Source organism: Pithys albifrons, chromosome 7 (genome assembly GCF_047495875.1).
Source record: "Pithys albifrons albifrons isolate INPA30051 chromosome 7, PitAlb_v1, whole genome shotgun sequence".
Classification (NCBI taxonomy): domain Eukaryota; kingdom Metazoa; phylum Chordata; class Aves; order Passeriformes; family Thamnophilidae; genus Pithys; species Pithys albifrons.
The window spans coordinates 52,367,230-52,381,306 of NC_092464.1; the positions used below are offsets into that span (position 1 = coordinate 52,367,230).

The 14,077-nt window shown below is 43.1% G+C and overlaps 1 protein-coding gene across 3 annotated transcripts in view; it reads right to left on the reverse strand.

Moving 5' to 3' along the window:
* Positions 1–360: 360 nt before the first annotated feature.
* GLI3 (GLI family zinc finger 3) overlaps positions 361–14,077 on the reverse strand; it is a 291,398-nt gene continuing 277,681 nt past the window's right edge. For all 3 annotated transcript variants that reach the window (XM_071559578.1, XM_071559579.1, XM_071559580.1), the window contains 3 exons: positions 12,174–12,464; positions 8,449–8,776; positions 361–7,266 (listed from right to left, as the gene is read on the reverse strand). In XM_071559578.1, coding sequence (XP_071415679.1) covers positions 4,976–7,266; positions 8,449–8,776; positions 12,174–12,464 — 2,910 coding nt within the window. In that variant the 3' untranslated portion in view covers positions 361–4,975. The remainder of the gene's footprint in view (positions 7,267–8,448; positions 8,777–12,173; positions 12,465–14,077) is intronic.

A 14,077-nucleotide genomic window follows, 5' to 3' on the forward strand; every position in this document is an offset into this window, starting at 1 on the left:
GATGAAAACACAGCCCCCACAGAACAACCCAGAGTCTGGCTTTGACCTCTGAACCAACTGCCCTTGCAGCAGAGTCACCCAGGTCAGTCTCTCCCTCACTTTATCTGTGTGACAGTGCATTTTCATTTCTGTTTACACCCAGCCATTTTTCTGTAGGGGGAAGGCAAATACCCTGTTTTGTTTCCTGATCTCTATTTAAACTGTGAATGAAGTGAAGCAACAGGCTGGGAAGCAGAAAGAGAAAAGCCAGCAGCTCTGAGTGGAAGCGACACAGGCTCTGATTGCAACCAGGCTCTCCAGACGAATGAAAAAATAACTCCCTCCCCCAAGGAGATATTTTAAAAGTTGAAAGCTAAGAACTTAAGTACAAAGGCTTTTGTTTTTATTGACATTGTAAGAAACATTTTTTTCTTTGTTACAAAAAAGCTAAGTGGTTCTGAAAGCAGAAGTACAGTTCATATGTACACAGTGCTACAGACCCTTCAGATCAACCTAAGGCTTGAGAAACATCAGATAATAACTGCAGGTTTATCAAATGAAGACCACTAAGGCCTGTTACAGCTGAACACTATTCCTACCGTACATAAATGTATTTACACATTCTCTTTTCTTTTCTTTTTTTTTTTTTAGAAAAAAAGGATTACAAGCTTTATAAAAAAAATCTTAAAAAATTGAAAAAAAAGAACACATTTTTATCTTACACATCTGCAGGACTGACAACAGTAACTGTTCCATAGGAGACATTCCACCAATCCAAGGACAATAACACGTGAATACCAGAGGTTTACAAGACATTTTGGACACTATTAACAGTGGTATGTGCTGTTAATTGAATGGCAAGTACAGCCCCATCAGGAAAATTTGGCAACACATCCTGGTCCCTCTCTTTTACAGGGTCAACGCAAAATAAGGCACATACATTGCGAGAATTTAAACACTGCTGTTCAGGAGAAGGAGCCATTGTGGCACAGGCATGGGCGAATTGCCCAGCCACTGCATGGAGGGGTGGGGGAATGACTGGCAAAGAGCAGCCAGCCAGCACCTTAATGCAAGAACCACTGGGGGCCATTCTTCAAGGAGAGAATGACAGTCCTCGGCCCATGTGCATGTATGGGGCCAGTGTAGTCCCCAGCAAAGCCCCTGTGGAAGCCCAGTGACTTCCCTGTGAATACACCTTTCCTTCCCCTAGTGTAACTGGCAGATGAACTCACTGATGACTTCCACTTCATGGAAAGTACAACTGCCTGCAGAAATACCCACGCTTCAGGCAGCCTGAGGGTTACTGATGTACCCAAGGCCAACAGTTACAAATATGGAAGATCCTCACAGAGCCATTAGAAGAAAAGGTGATTTAGTCTCGGGATGTAATGCTTTAAAAATAGTAAAATTCACAATATTTTGTGCATTTTCTAGTACTCTCGGGTGAGTGGTGGGTTTCCAACAGCTATGGCATAAATCAAAAGCAAGCTTTGACTGCCTCTGTAACTGGACGAGCAGTTGTACAGGGGTGCCAGTAAACATGTCCCACCAATGTTGGTGGGACTTTCCCCATGTTGAGAAGGAGGTTGGCAAGTAAAAGCTGGTGTCCAGCATAACAGAGCCATGCTCAGGGAGTCCAGTCTACCTTATCAAAACAGAACCAATCCCCAAGGCAGCTGGACTGTGGTGCATTGCTACCCTCACAGGTACCAAAACAGGCTCTTTAGCACACACCAGAAAAGGATGAGAAAACACTTAAAACTGAAAAGTGACACGTGAACACAAGTGGCACATACACTTAATGGTGAAAATGATAAACCATTTGCACAAGCTCCCCAGGGACATAGTGGAGTCTCTGGTTCTTCAACTTTGCCAAGTCCAGTGGGATGTCTTTCTGGAGCATGTGGTTTCTGCCAAGACACATTGCTGGCCCAAGACAGGAGTAAGTGAGTGACAAAGGTTTGTCAAATCCAGGAAGGCCAATTAGCTACTCAAACAGTCCCTTTTAGCCTTGAGCAATGTGAATGGCTCCTTCTAAGCTCTGATGGATCACATCTGTTAATAGCTTCCCAGCATCAATTGCACCAGCAAACACAATTATGAACTGGAAAATTGAGTTGAAAAAAATAGTTGGGGATGGTTTTTTTTGTTGTTTTTTTTTTGTTTATTTTTTTTAAATGTATTGGCTCTATAACAATAAAAGAATCTCTCCCAAGCCACCTACACCCAGGCTGGTCATAAGTCTCCTTGTTGAAATTGTTTATAAACAAGTAATTGATGGCTTAATAAACAGCCAGTGATTGGTTACCGGGAAGCATCTGAAACACGTCCAGCACAGCCTTTCCTCGTGCATATACTGCATCCCAGCTGGATGTATCCCTTCATGCCCTAGCAGCAGGGCAGGGGCAAGGGTTGTGTCCAGGCAGCAGGTCCCTACAGGGTTGCCTCTAGGCAATAAGAGCTCAACAGGGAGCAGCTTTGTCATGCTGCAACAGCAAACCCATCATTTGCTATTGTGAACTGTGCCCAACTGCCCATGCAGCCCAGGGACCAGGGCAGGAGGGCTGTGAGAGCTGGTCAAGGGCAGGGATGCTGGGAGGGCAACCAGCAAAAGGCAAGGTGCAGAGTGGGGGAAAATGTGTGCATGAGTCAGGGAAAAAGAAATCCTGGCTAAAGATCCACACAAAGACAGGAGCTGCATGATGATAAAAGGTGTAGGATATTTGCATTTGTCTTGATTTCTGACATTCCAGCTCACAGTGCAAATCACTTGGTACATGCTGTGATAAGCCCAAATACAGCCCCAGCACTGGATTCCTATGATGTTTTCCTACTGATTTACATCTTGGTCCTCTGGATCTAACAGCTGTTAATGGCTTCAAAGAGGTTCCATTCCTACACATTTCCTCAAATGCCAGGCCCCCAAATTAGCTGGTATTTCACCTTTTATTTTACAGTTGAAAAAAAGTGCTATGGCTTTTTAGCCTATAGAAATCACCTTTTTATGCTATTTCTAATACTGACTGGGCTAAAGTTTATCTGTATTTTAAAACTGACCTCACTCTCCCTTCTCACTGTATGTCTACTGTAACAAGAACTCCTGACAGACTTCAAATCCACGACTGCAAGTGCCTGCACCATTTACATCCCCAAATCACAACTGGGATTTAACTAAGAAGTCTGCAAGGGCTGGACCCCCATGCAGCTTTTAGGAGTGGGTGAACATAAACCTTGGTCTTCAGACTGTTTGCCACCCCAGCCTGTTCACCCAGGAGCACTGTGAGTTCAGGGGGGCAGTCATGGAGCCCAGCACAGCCAAAAACGTGCTAGAAGAGCGAGTGCTCACAGAGCAAATGCCATCCACCGCTAACATTGACCAGCTTCATGACCACAGTGCGTTCGTTCCAATTTCTGGTCTGCATAACTGAGCCTGAGCATTGACCTGCTGGTTTATTTTGAAATTAAATGCATGTAGTGTCACCAAGAGAGAGGGAGATCGGCTTGGTCTTTCTCTGGTTAGAGCATGGTTCTAATAGCACCAAGGTCTTGGGTTTGATCTCTGTATGAGTCATTCACTTGGTAGCTGCCCTCAAAGATACTTGCAGGTCCCTTTCAACTCAGAATATTCTGTGATCTGTGAATCTTTGCTGCTCTCTTTGTTTTTTGCTATTTCTAATGACAGTTCAAATTTCTTAATTTTGTAAAGCCTGGACACAGCAGAAAAACATTTAAGATTATCAGATTGCTTGCAATTGTTTTGATTTATTTGGCTAGTCTGAGAACTGGTCCAGCCATTCCATTTCTACTTGCTTTACATGACATTTTGAAGGAATAATTGTTTGTTTTGTCAATGGTCATTTACTTATTTTAAAACATATGATCCATCCATGAAGCCATATGTGCTAAAAGGGATGTACAACACATTTCTCCTGGCAAAGGAATTGTTACTGTGAATAAGAACCAGTGGCTCAGCAAATTACATGTCAATAATTTGAATTAAAAAAAAAGCCCACAGTATGGAATACTGCTATTTTGTTGTTTCATTGTATGAAATACTCCATAAGACCCTGATCATGGCTTCACAAGTGTGGTATGCAATGAGAGGATTACAGACCACCCACACCACCAAACATATCCATAACTTTACTATCCAGTCATTTAAAAAAGAAGGCTGAAAAACAGGATACCAAATACTGCAGAAGATGAAAGCTGGACTAAAAAGAGCTTTCTGGTCCTCTCCTTCCTCTGAAAACAGGTGAAACATGACACAATCTCAGTATCATCATTCAAGGAAGCAACATCTATCTGTGTGTGTTTACAAAAACACTCGCAAGGGATCAAAGTGCTGATGGCTTTAGATTTCTTATTTGCTTGAACCTCCCAACTTTTTGTGCTCCATGACTCTAAAACTGCAGCCCTGGGTGCATGGCAGTGCATTTCTAAACTGGCTGTCCACCTCAGTGTTATGTATCCAGCGCATGCAGAGAGAATTTCATCACTGCATGCTCACTTCACATTGTGCCTGGTTATTTTGTGCCTATATGTTTAAGGGGGAAAGTTGCAACAGTTTTACGAGGTCTAGCTTTGTTTGAGTAATAGAAAATTGCCAAGTCATTTCAGCAGACCTTTCTTTACCAAAAAACCCAAAACAAAACAAAAAACATGCACTTCACACGTTTACATTGGTTTACAATTAAAAAAACAAAGGAAAAAAAGGAAGCATACAGACATTCAGAAAGGGAGAGTGAGAGAGAGAAAAAAAAAGAGAGGAAAGGGAGGGAATGGGTGTAGCAATACTGATTCAAAACTGAAATGGAAGACAGTTTCTCCCTAGAACACTTTAGGGTTTTCAGAGTCCTTATTCCATAAAAGGAATATACTTGAAACACATCCCATTTAGGTGAGATGAGATTGCTAAAATACATACACAACTAAAAAATATGAGTCTTTTTTTTTTTCATCTGTTATCTCCTAAGGGTTTTTTTGTTTTTTATGTCTATTGCATAACAGCAAGAAACTTGCTTTCTTCTGCAAGTGAGGTCAACAAAGAGCTCATGTCCCCAATAGCCATGTTGGTTGTGCTTACAGGCATTGCTGGGAATGTAAGAGATGCTCGGGGAGTGGTGAGGCGTGAGGAATTGCGGGAGACATTTTGAATGATACTTGGGCTCAGGGCTTCCGAAATTAAGCTGACATGGTCCCCATCATCTATGATAGCATCAAAATCAATCTGCACACCCTCTAGACTGGTGCTGTCAATGCTGTCAACTGTGCTGGACACTTGGTTAGCCCCTGGGGAAAGAAGCTCGGAGGAGTTTTCAGTTGCAGTCCCCTGCAGCAGGCAGTTAGCTTCCGAACCAAAGAAAGAACCTGTTTTCATAGCTTGGTGGCTAAAGCCTGTGGTTTGGTCATACAACTGACCAGAGTAATTCTGCACGTTGGAGCAGAACTGCTGTGATTGACCTTGCATCTCCATCTTAATGGTGTTTACCCTGTACGTCTGGTTGCCATCACTTACATGTCCTTGGTGCTGTGGCAGGTGGTTTCTCAACACGTTTGGCCGCCTGTTGCTGCTGTAATTAGAGCATGACTGGTAACTTTTGTCCACTGGCAAAGCTGAAGGCTGGCTACCAATGGTGTGAGACAGTGGTGGACAACTCTGTGGCCCTTGGTACAGGCTGCTTTGTGAGGTAGGACTAACCTGCCCTAGCATCATTTGACCAGATTGATTAACTCCCTGGTAGTGGACACCATCACCAACTGGTTGGTTTTGCAAATACTCCTGTTCCATCACATTCCTGTTCTGTATCCCATTTGCCATATTGGTGGCTTGATCGCTAGATGCCATGGGGTGGCTGAAATTTTGCTGGTTCCCACTCACTGGCATGTTGCCGATTCTCAGCTTCTGCCCTTGCACTGCCATGCCACAGGAATTGTCTGTTGCCCCAGACATCATTGCCTGCCTGCCAATGCTTTCACTGTAAGGCTTATTGGGCTGCATGCTGAAAGAATTACCGGCTCCGCTGCCAAGAACCATGTTTTGCTGTAAACTGTAGGAACTATTGTTCTCCACTAGGTTCTGATAGCCATTCTGCTGGGCCACGGTGCTTCTCTCCGGGTTCTGCTGCTGAACCATCATATTGTTAAACAGTCTGAAGGCCCGAGCCTGCTGCACTGCTGACCGCTGACTGCACTTCAGCTTTGAAGGAGACAAGTCAGAACTTCCTGAGCTTACTTCATTCCACTGAATGGGCAAGTCGCTCTTATTTGCCTCGAGGCCTCCCTGCTGACTGCTTGGTGGAGGGACTTGGTCAAAGTTGCTGGGGTTGTTGTTTCCTAAAACTGAGTTGTGATGTGTTTTGTTGCTGTCTAGGACATTGTTCAACAGGTGGTCGTACATGCCCTGGTTCTGGGAATTCAGATACTGAACCACATCATCTGGCAGGAGATCCTCATCATTCAGACTGCCACCCGCTTCCATCGTGGCAGCCTCCAGGGCGACGTTCTCGCTGATGCTTGGAGGACAGGGGGAGTTGAAGCCACGGAAGACACCACCTTCAGAACGAATATAGTTCTGAAGAACAAGGTTGCGCTTTTCCATGGATGGAGGCAAAGCAGGAGGGTTAAAGCTATTAAGACTGTTGAAACGCTGGACTCTAGGGACAGAGAGGTTGTCGGAGGCCATTCTTACTGGATCACTGGCTCTCCTTGTCCCATTTCCTAAAGCATCATGAGACACAAAATGCCTCCTGCTGTAACCATTTGCCCCACCATCACTACATCTTCGAGGGGCATTCACTGGAGGCAGAGGAGATAATCCGGACTCCCTGCAGTCACCCAAGAGTGCCATCCTTGTTTTGAGGCTCATCCTCTCCATGTTAGGCAGTGGAGTTGGTGGGGGTCCACCAGTAGCTGCTGCATATTTAGCTTTCAGCCTGTATTGCTGGGCTGGGGTGAGGCTGAGAAGGCTTGGCAGGTCATCACATTGGCTTGCTTCGCTGGAGCGCCGGGAAGCATCCGTGGAGATGGGGTCGTAGGAGTCTGCAACGCTCACGTTCTGTGGTCTTCCCTCTGCCTGGGAGGCATCGCTGGACCTCCGGCTAGAGAAGCAAGGGGAGATTCCAGAGGACCTGCGGCTGCTCAGGTAGGCTGAACTGATTGTGCTAGTGTTGCTGTCCCTCCTGTTCAGCATGTTCAACACAGTGATGTCCGTACTTGAAAGTTCGTTCCTGTTTGGTAGAATAGTCATGGATCCTCCTACACTGCAGCTGCTGTTCGACTGGGTACCTGGGGGTAAAAGTCACAGTTAAACAAATGGGCATTACCCAGAAACTGGTACAGAAAACACCCAGTAAAGAAGTCAGTGGAATATAGAGGAAGAGCCTGCATCATCACAGCAAATCACAGCAGTGCCCTTTCTTGAAAGAAGTAGGGATAGAAACTCCTTAGGTTAAAAGCTAATTCAGACACTCAAGGGTAACATTTCAGTGCGAATCTCAGCAGAAAATTTATAGTCCATAGCCACAAACTGTCATCAGCTGGTGCAGTGCTCTAGCCTGCAGTGCAGCTATGCTGACTGATGTGCCAGGAGGACACATTCGAAGGGAGCTTTTTATAGGCAAAATATAATTAAACAGGCATTTGCACGGCATGTCAAAATATACCAATTGGAGGCTACTCAAGGTCATTTCTAAGACTTCTTGAAATAACTCCTAACAACTGCAAAACATCTTTGCTGGTTTCCTTGTTTTGTTTTTAAGTAAACAGAATACATTTCTTAATTTTACATAGCTTCTTTTGACTGAATGGGTGTCAGGAAACATGGGCTGTCACTGTTGGGTGGAGTGCAGCAACCTACAGACATGCTGTAGGCAATGGAGAGGGACAGCAGGGACATCCGTTTTGGCCACGAGCAGCTCTCTGTACCAAAGCAACTATGAATCTCCAGAGTTCAATCTCACCTTGCACCCATTCATGGATATCTGCCCTTTGCAGCAGTAGCATCTGTAGCAGCATATGTACAGTAGTATCTGTACATATGATTTCTTCTGTGTATGGGAAGATGTTACTTAAAGGGAAGCCCAACACTTCTCTGCAAAGGGTGCCTTGCAAAGGCCTCAGTGGAAAGACTTCCATACAATAAATTGGCAAGTATTTATTTTGTCTGCCTTGCCTCAAAACAGGACAGGATTATGAAGATCTCGGGTCCAAACCTTTAACTGGAGGGAATATTTAACATATGGAGCATGGCTCCCTTGCTAACCTCTGTTCTATATAATATGGGACTATCAGAATTCTCTCAGGGTGGGTAGTAGGACTTGCAATGAGGGGATAAACAGAAAGTGATCAACTTACAAACCATTCCACAGCTGCTGAGTTTCCTAAGCTGTGCAACTCTTGCAAGGGTTGCAAGACTGAGCTAGCAAGCAATAAATTTAAGTGTTATCACTCCTGTTTTGTGTATCTCACCATTTCCTATGAGAGGCGGCAAGGTCGGGGCTTTGGAAGGTGGAACGGGGTTCAGTCTTGGAAGCATTCCATTAACTTGTTTCAACCTTTCTAATTTCACTTGCTCCATCCATTTGGTCCCTGTCATATTCCTCCTGGCCTGTAAGCCAAGTGCTGTGGTGGCTGTGGAAATGGTAGAGTCCATGATTGGGGTTTCATCGATGACACTGAGGTCTCCTACACTACCACCACCGGTCAGAGTAAGCTCGATCCCATTGTTGGAATAGTTGCTGATGGGGGACTGTTCGCTGCTGCATGTAGACTGACCACCAGGGCTTGGCTGAGATGTCTGTTGGAGAGAAGTGAGAAGCAAAAGAAAGTGAGGATTAAACAATGTCAACCAGAGCACTTGCTCTATATGAGGGTCTAAATGGAGCCAAGAAAACTAAATATACAGAAAATTTGAGCATTCAATGATAATAGCGTTGTTCTTAAAGAAGTTTTCTAGATATGGATTTTAATTGCAATGAATGGCATTGCAAAACACAAGACTAGAATAAAATCCCCCTTAATACCTTGCTCATAGCATTCGTTATACCTCCATGAGACACTTCCCTGAGTTATTTCCACAGTTGCTTCTATCATTTCTTGTCACTTATGAGCACATATGGATGGATACTCTGCTTGGGATATGTGCTGTTCCCAACCGAAGCTGCAGCTCAATAAACCAAGCCAAAATTCAGCCATGTTACAAGGGTCTTAATTTACAGTGCTAGGCTTGCAAACAAACAAACAAACAAACAAGACTCCAACAACATTGGAATTTGGGTTTTTTTTCTTTTAATTAGACTTGTGGCTAAAGAATGTAAGTATTTTCCAGGCTTAAGGCTCATTGTTACAAGCAGTGGTTGGCCTGAAATGCTGGCATGTAATAAAACAGGAACAAAGCATCAGTGCAAAAAATACTGTATCAAATTATCAGCATCCCGTGACCCTAGCAGAACTCAGGCCTAACTTATACCTCCTCTTATACCTCCATTATACCACCTCTGCCCTGAACCAAGAAGTCAATAATCTACTGAATCAAATCCATTGTTTAATTGGAATTAAAGATTTTAGACGCAAGAATTTAATTAGACAGTAAAGGCTGCTAATCTGCAGGGATATAAACCCGCCACAATAGTGTCTTCTTTCTTAACAGACACTGTTCCCTGCTGCTCTAGAAGGACTCTTGCTGTGGGGAAAGATGGGTTGGATTTACTTTTTATAAAGTTCTCGTAAAAGAATGGGAAAATTGACAAACTGGCTGACAAAACACAGAGAAAGACAGACAGAAGTCTCCAGATTTAATATAGCACTGTAAGGTTCTATCAGTGTGATCACAGATCAATGGGGCATGCAGTATCATTTTGCTCCCAAGAACAGTTTCATGTAAGTGTTTAAGTTTTAGGGTTTCTGATGTGGGTTTGTTTTTTGGTTTGTTTTTTTCCTGCCACCCTGTGATTTTATGCACATTTTACTGAGAAATGCTAGCTAGAATTTCTGAAGTGGCAGTGACAGCCCTCACTTTTAACATCAGTGAATGAAGACACACATTCATGGCACCACTGTAGCTTCATATGCCCCTGAGGAGTCCACTAAGATGCAATAATTATTTTATTATTTCCAACTTGAACGATGACACTTAGAATTTATGAGGCTACACTGAGTAAATTCATTTCCAAATCCTGGCCATAGCAGATTTGGTGACAAGAATAGAAATAACAGTTATTATACAGAAGAAAGTGTGTGCTTCTGGACAAGAGCTCCATGCCATATGAAAGCACAATAATAGTCATCAGAAGCCTGTTCTTGTAGCCACATATCAAGATCACAGTGAGGAAGGGTACAGAAATAAAAGCTGTGTTATGGGGAACATACATTTTTAGACATGCAATACAGAAAAACAATGAATGTCTCATTTAAGGGAAGTTACAAAGACATTTCTGAAGACATTTCACCAATATAAGCCAGATTTTTCACATGTCAAGTGTTGCAAAATGCTCATAGGACATTACAATTGGGAATGCACTTGATGGATTGCACATTACTAAATAAAGGAATGATTGACTAAGAGGCAGAAGGCTCAAATAAAAACATAAATAATGTAGCAATAAGAAAAACAGCAGAAAAGTTAAAATGCCCTCACCTTATTACCCACTGTCCTTAGGAAGTTAGAATAAGACATTTAAGAGCATTAGACAGAAAAGACATTGGATTAGTTGAAAACCAGAAAACATATCTTAATTCATACATGCAATGAAAAGCAAGAAATACAGAATTATTTTTAAAATACAGTTTTCTGTGAGGAAAATTTAATACTGTGTAAGCTACCGGCATTAGTAACTCTCTCCCAGAAATTTTATTCATGCTAAAAACATCTATCTATGTTCAACATGCCTCAATAATGCTACACATTTACCTAGTTAAGCAAACGAGGAATGGGTTTGGTTCCTTTGTAATCCAAGGTAGTTACCACCAAAGATGGCAGAGGACCTCCTTTAGACTCCAGCAGGAGTTCACTCTGGGCCCTTGGAATTTTCTGAATTCAGGACTAATACTGAACAGTTTGGGCACAAGCCTGAGGCACAACATAGCACTAACTCATATTTCAATGAGTAATCCCTTTGAATTGCAGCATGATTAACAGTACAAGCAGAATTTGGGCTCATATTTGTGGTCCCCAAGGGTCAGATACAGATGAATCATAGACTCAGATGGAGAAGAGGATGGAGTGACTGCCTTTGAGAGCATTAACCCTCGTGAAGAGGGCAGATGGCACATGAAATGCAGGCAAATGGGAAAACTTCTATATTTAAGATAGCACCTCAAAAAATGGATTATGGTCCTTTCAACAGTTTAATGAAATGTGTTAAAGGAAACTAGAGAAAGACCTGTGGACACTCTTAATTCAACCCGATTTAGTTGAACTTGGATTAGGTGAATTTGGTTAAGTATCAGATTAACATAAGGGGTCACATCACAACAAAGGTCAAATGCTATCAAAATATGCTTTCCTGCTGTTTAAGAAAGTCAATTTATCCCACTTCAGTTTGATCCATGACACAACAATCTCAAGCCCTATAAAGACGGGCTGCTTCCCCAGGTTCTCTGACAATTATCATCATCAATATCATCGTTTAGTCTTTTGGATTTTGGGGGGTTTGTTTTTTTTCCTCATTCTGACTGAGCCTGCAAGATTCACATTCACCTTCTTTGTTCTGTAAACAGGAATGTGGAAAAAATGCTTTTTTAAAAATGAAAAATGTGATTTTCTTATACTATGCTTATTCCAGAAGATGGAGCTTTTTAAGAGAAACAATTATTGTGAGAGCTGCCAACACTGCACTTACTGCATATTGCACAGACTAGATGTAATCTTTTTATTTCCTATTTCTTAGGCTTTAAAAACATTTTACAATGTAAACGAAAAAGAAAACCTCACAAAACCCAACCCTGGGAGCTAAAGCTTGCAGGCTTGAGAGGGGGTGGATTCCCCATCCCTGGAGGTTTCTAAACTGAGATTGGCCGTGGCACTGAGTGCCATGATGTGGTAAAGGGACTGGAGTTGGACCAAGGGTTGGACTTGACGATCTTGGAAGGCTTTTCCAACCCAATTGATTCTATGATTCTATGATTCATGAAGGCACTATCAACTGGTTGCAAGGAGGAAAAGCACAAAGGGAGTGGCACGGTGTATTGCATACCATTGGTTTTTCTGCCTTGACTGCTTTCACTTGGAGGCATTCTTCACGCTTTGAGGTAGAGTTGCTGAGGTCCTTCTGCTCACCAAGTGCCCCCTGAGTGTGTTGGCCTGGGGAGCGGGTCTGGGAGTGGCTGCCTGGGTCTCTTGGAGGCGGGGGCCGGGGGTGGATGTCTCCCCGCTGCTTCTTGGTGACATGTGCCTCGGGGCCATGCACCGTCTTCACGTGTTTCCGCAGAGAACTGGGGTCTGTGTAACGCTTCGTGCAGCCCGGGATCTTGCAGACATATGGTTTCTGACAAGACACAAAACCCACTTAAATTAAGCTTAATTCCATGTGAGACTCCTGATGAGCTCCTTGGAGCACATCTGATGTTACAGTTATACACTTTCAGAGTGGATTTGCTATCTAATGTTGTCTCAGTTTGACCCGTCCTCCCTGCCAAGCCCAAACTGACTTCCCCCTCTTTCCTCCCTGGCCCCCGCTCTCCCAAGCAAAGGGAAGAAGAAAAGAAAGGGAAAAAAAACTGAAAACAAACCAAGACCTTGAAAGAAACCAAATTAAATCGGAATAAATATGTTTTCTAACATTTACAACTTCATATACAATTTGTACACACCATCAGGAGCTCCTGGGGAATAAGGGAAAAAGGAAGGGGAAACAGGGAGAAGGAGGGACAAAACAGAAACAAAACAATCAACCTCCCCAAAAAACTGGCGAAAATACAATCTCACCAACAACTCTCAAGAGAAAACCAGCTCCCTCACACTCTCCCCCTCTCAAGATCTCCTGCATGGCTCCGATAAGAGACTAACGCCTGGACTCCCTCTCTCAAGCCTTGCCGGAAGAAGAAGAAGGCAACTTCCTATCTCTGTCTTAGTTATCTTCTCTTGTTATGTGGAAAAAACCCAAGTGTGGAATACCTGGGTCATGGCCACTTCCCTAGTTAGAACTGGTTACTAAGGGGGGCCTAGATCAAAACTATCACATATGTGTAGTTTCTACAGTTACTGAATCATAGAATGGTTTGGGTTGGAAGGGACCTTAAAGACCATCCAGTTCCAACCCCCCTGCCAGGGCCGGGACACCTTCCACTAGACCAGTTTGCTCAGAGCCACATTCAAAACTGGCCTTGGAAACTTCCAGGGAGGGGCATCCACAGCTTCCCAGGATAACCTGTGCCAGTGCTTCACTACTCTCACAGGAGAGAATTTCTTCCTTATATCTAACCTAAATATACTCTCTTCAAGTTTAATACCATTACCTCTTCTCCTATCAAATTGTGCACCATTAATTCCCCTTGGTTTAGAAGGCACCCATTAATGCTGCATAGCTGACAGAGGGCAGTGTCTCTCATGATACAAACTGGCTCAGCTTTCACTTAGCCTAGCAGAACAGTCAATAAAGCTATGGCAATTTATGAAGACTTGTCTAATTTTCTTCTGCTGTCCATTGCCCTCAGCAGTTTGATAGCATTTCTAGTGTGCCTAGTACCCACTGCTTGACATTCAGAGGCAAACAACCCCCTCCAAAAGATTCTCAGAATTAACTGAGGAAGCACTTTTTACCTGGTTCCTTCAGATAACAAATATGATGTCAAAGTATGAGATAAGTAACATGAGCATTTTCATATTGCAACAATACACACAGTAGTACCATTACTGCTTACAGCAGAACTGATCACTCTTCTTTTTTTAAAACCACATCCTTTGTCTGTGAATTTCTGTACTTCACTAAGCAATGTAGAATAAAGTAAATTTACTGTGTTATAATTTAACAAAGGCTTTGTTCTTGTATTATGAGAGGATTAAAAAGAAGAGTTGAGCACTTCCTAAATCCTTTAATTGCCTCAGGAAGCAAAGTATTGTTCACTCACTTTTATTACTGAATTGTTTCCAAGAAACTAC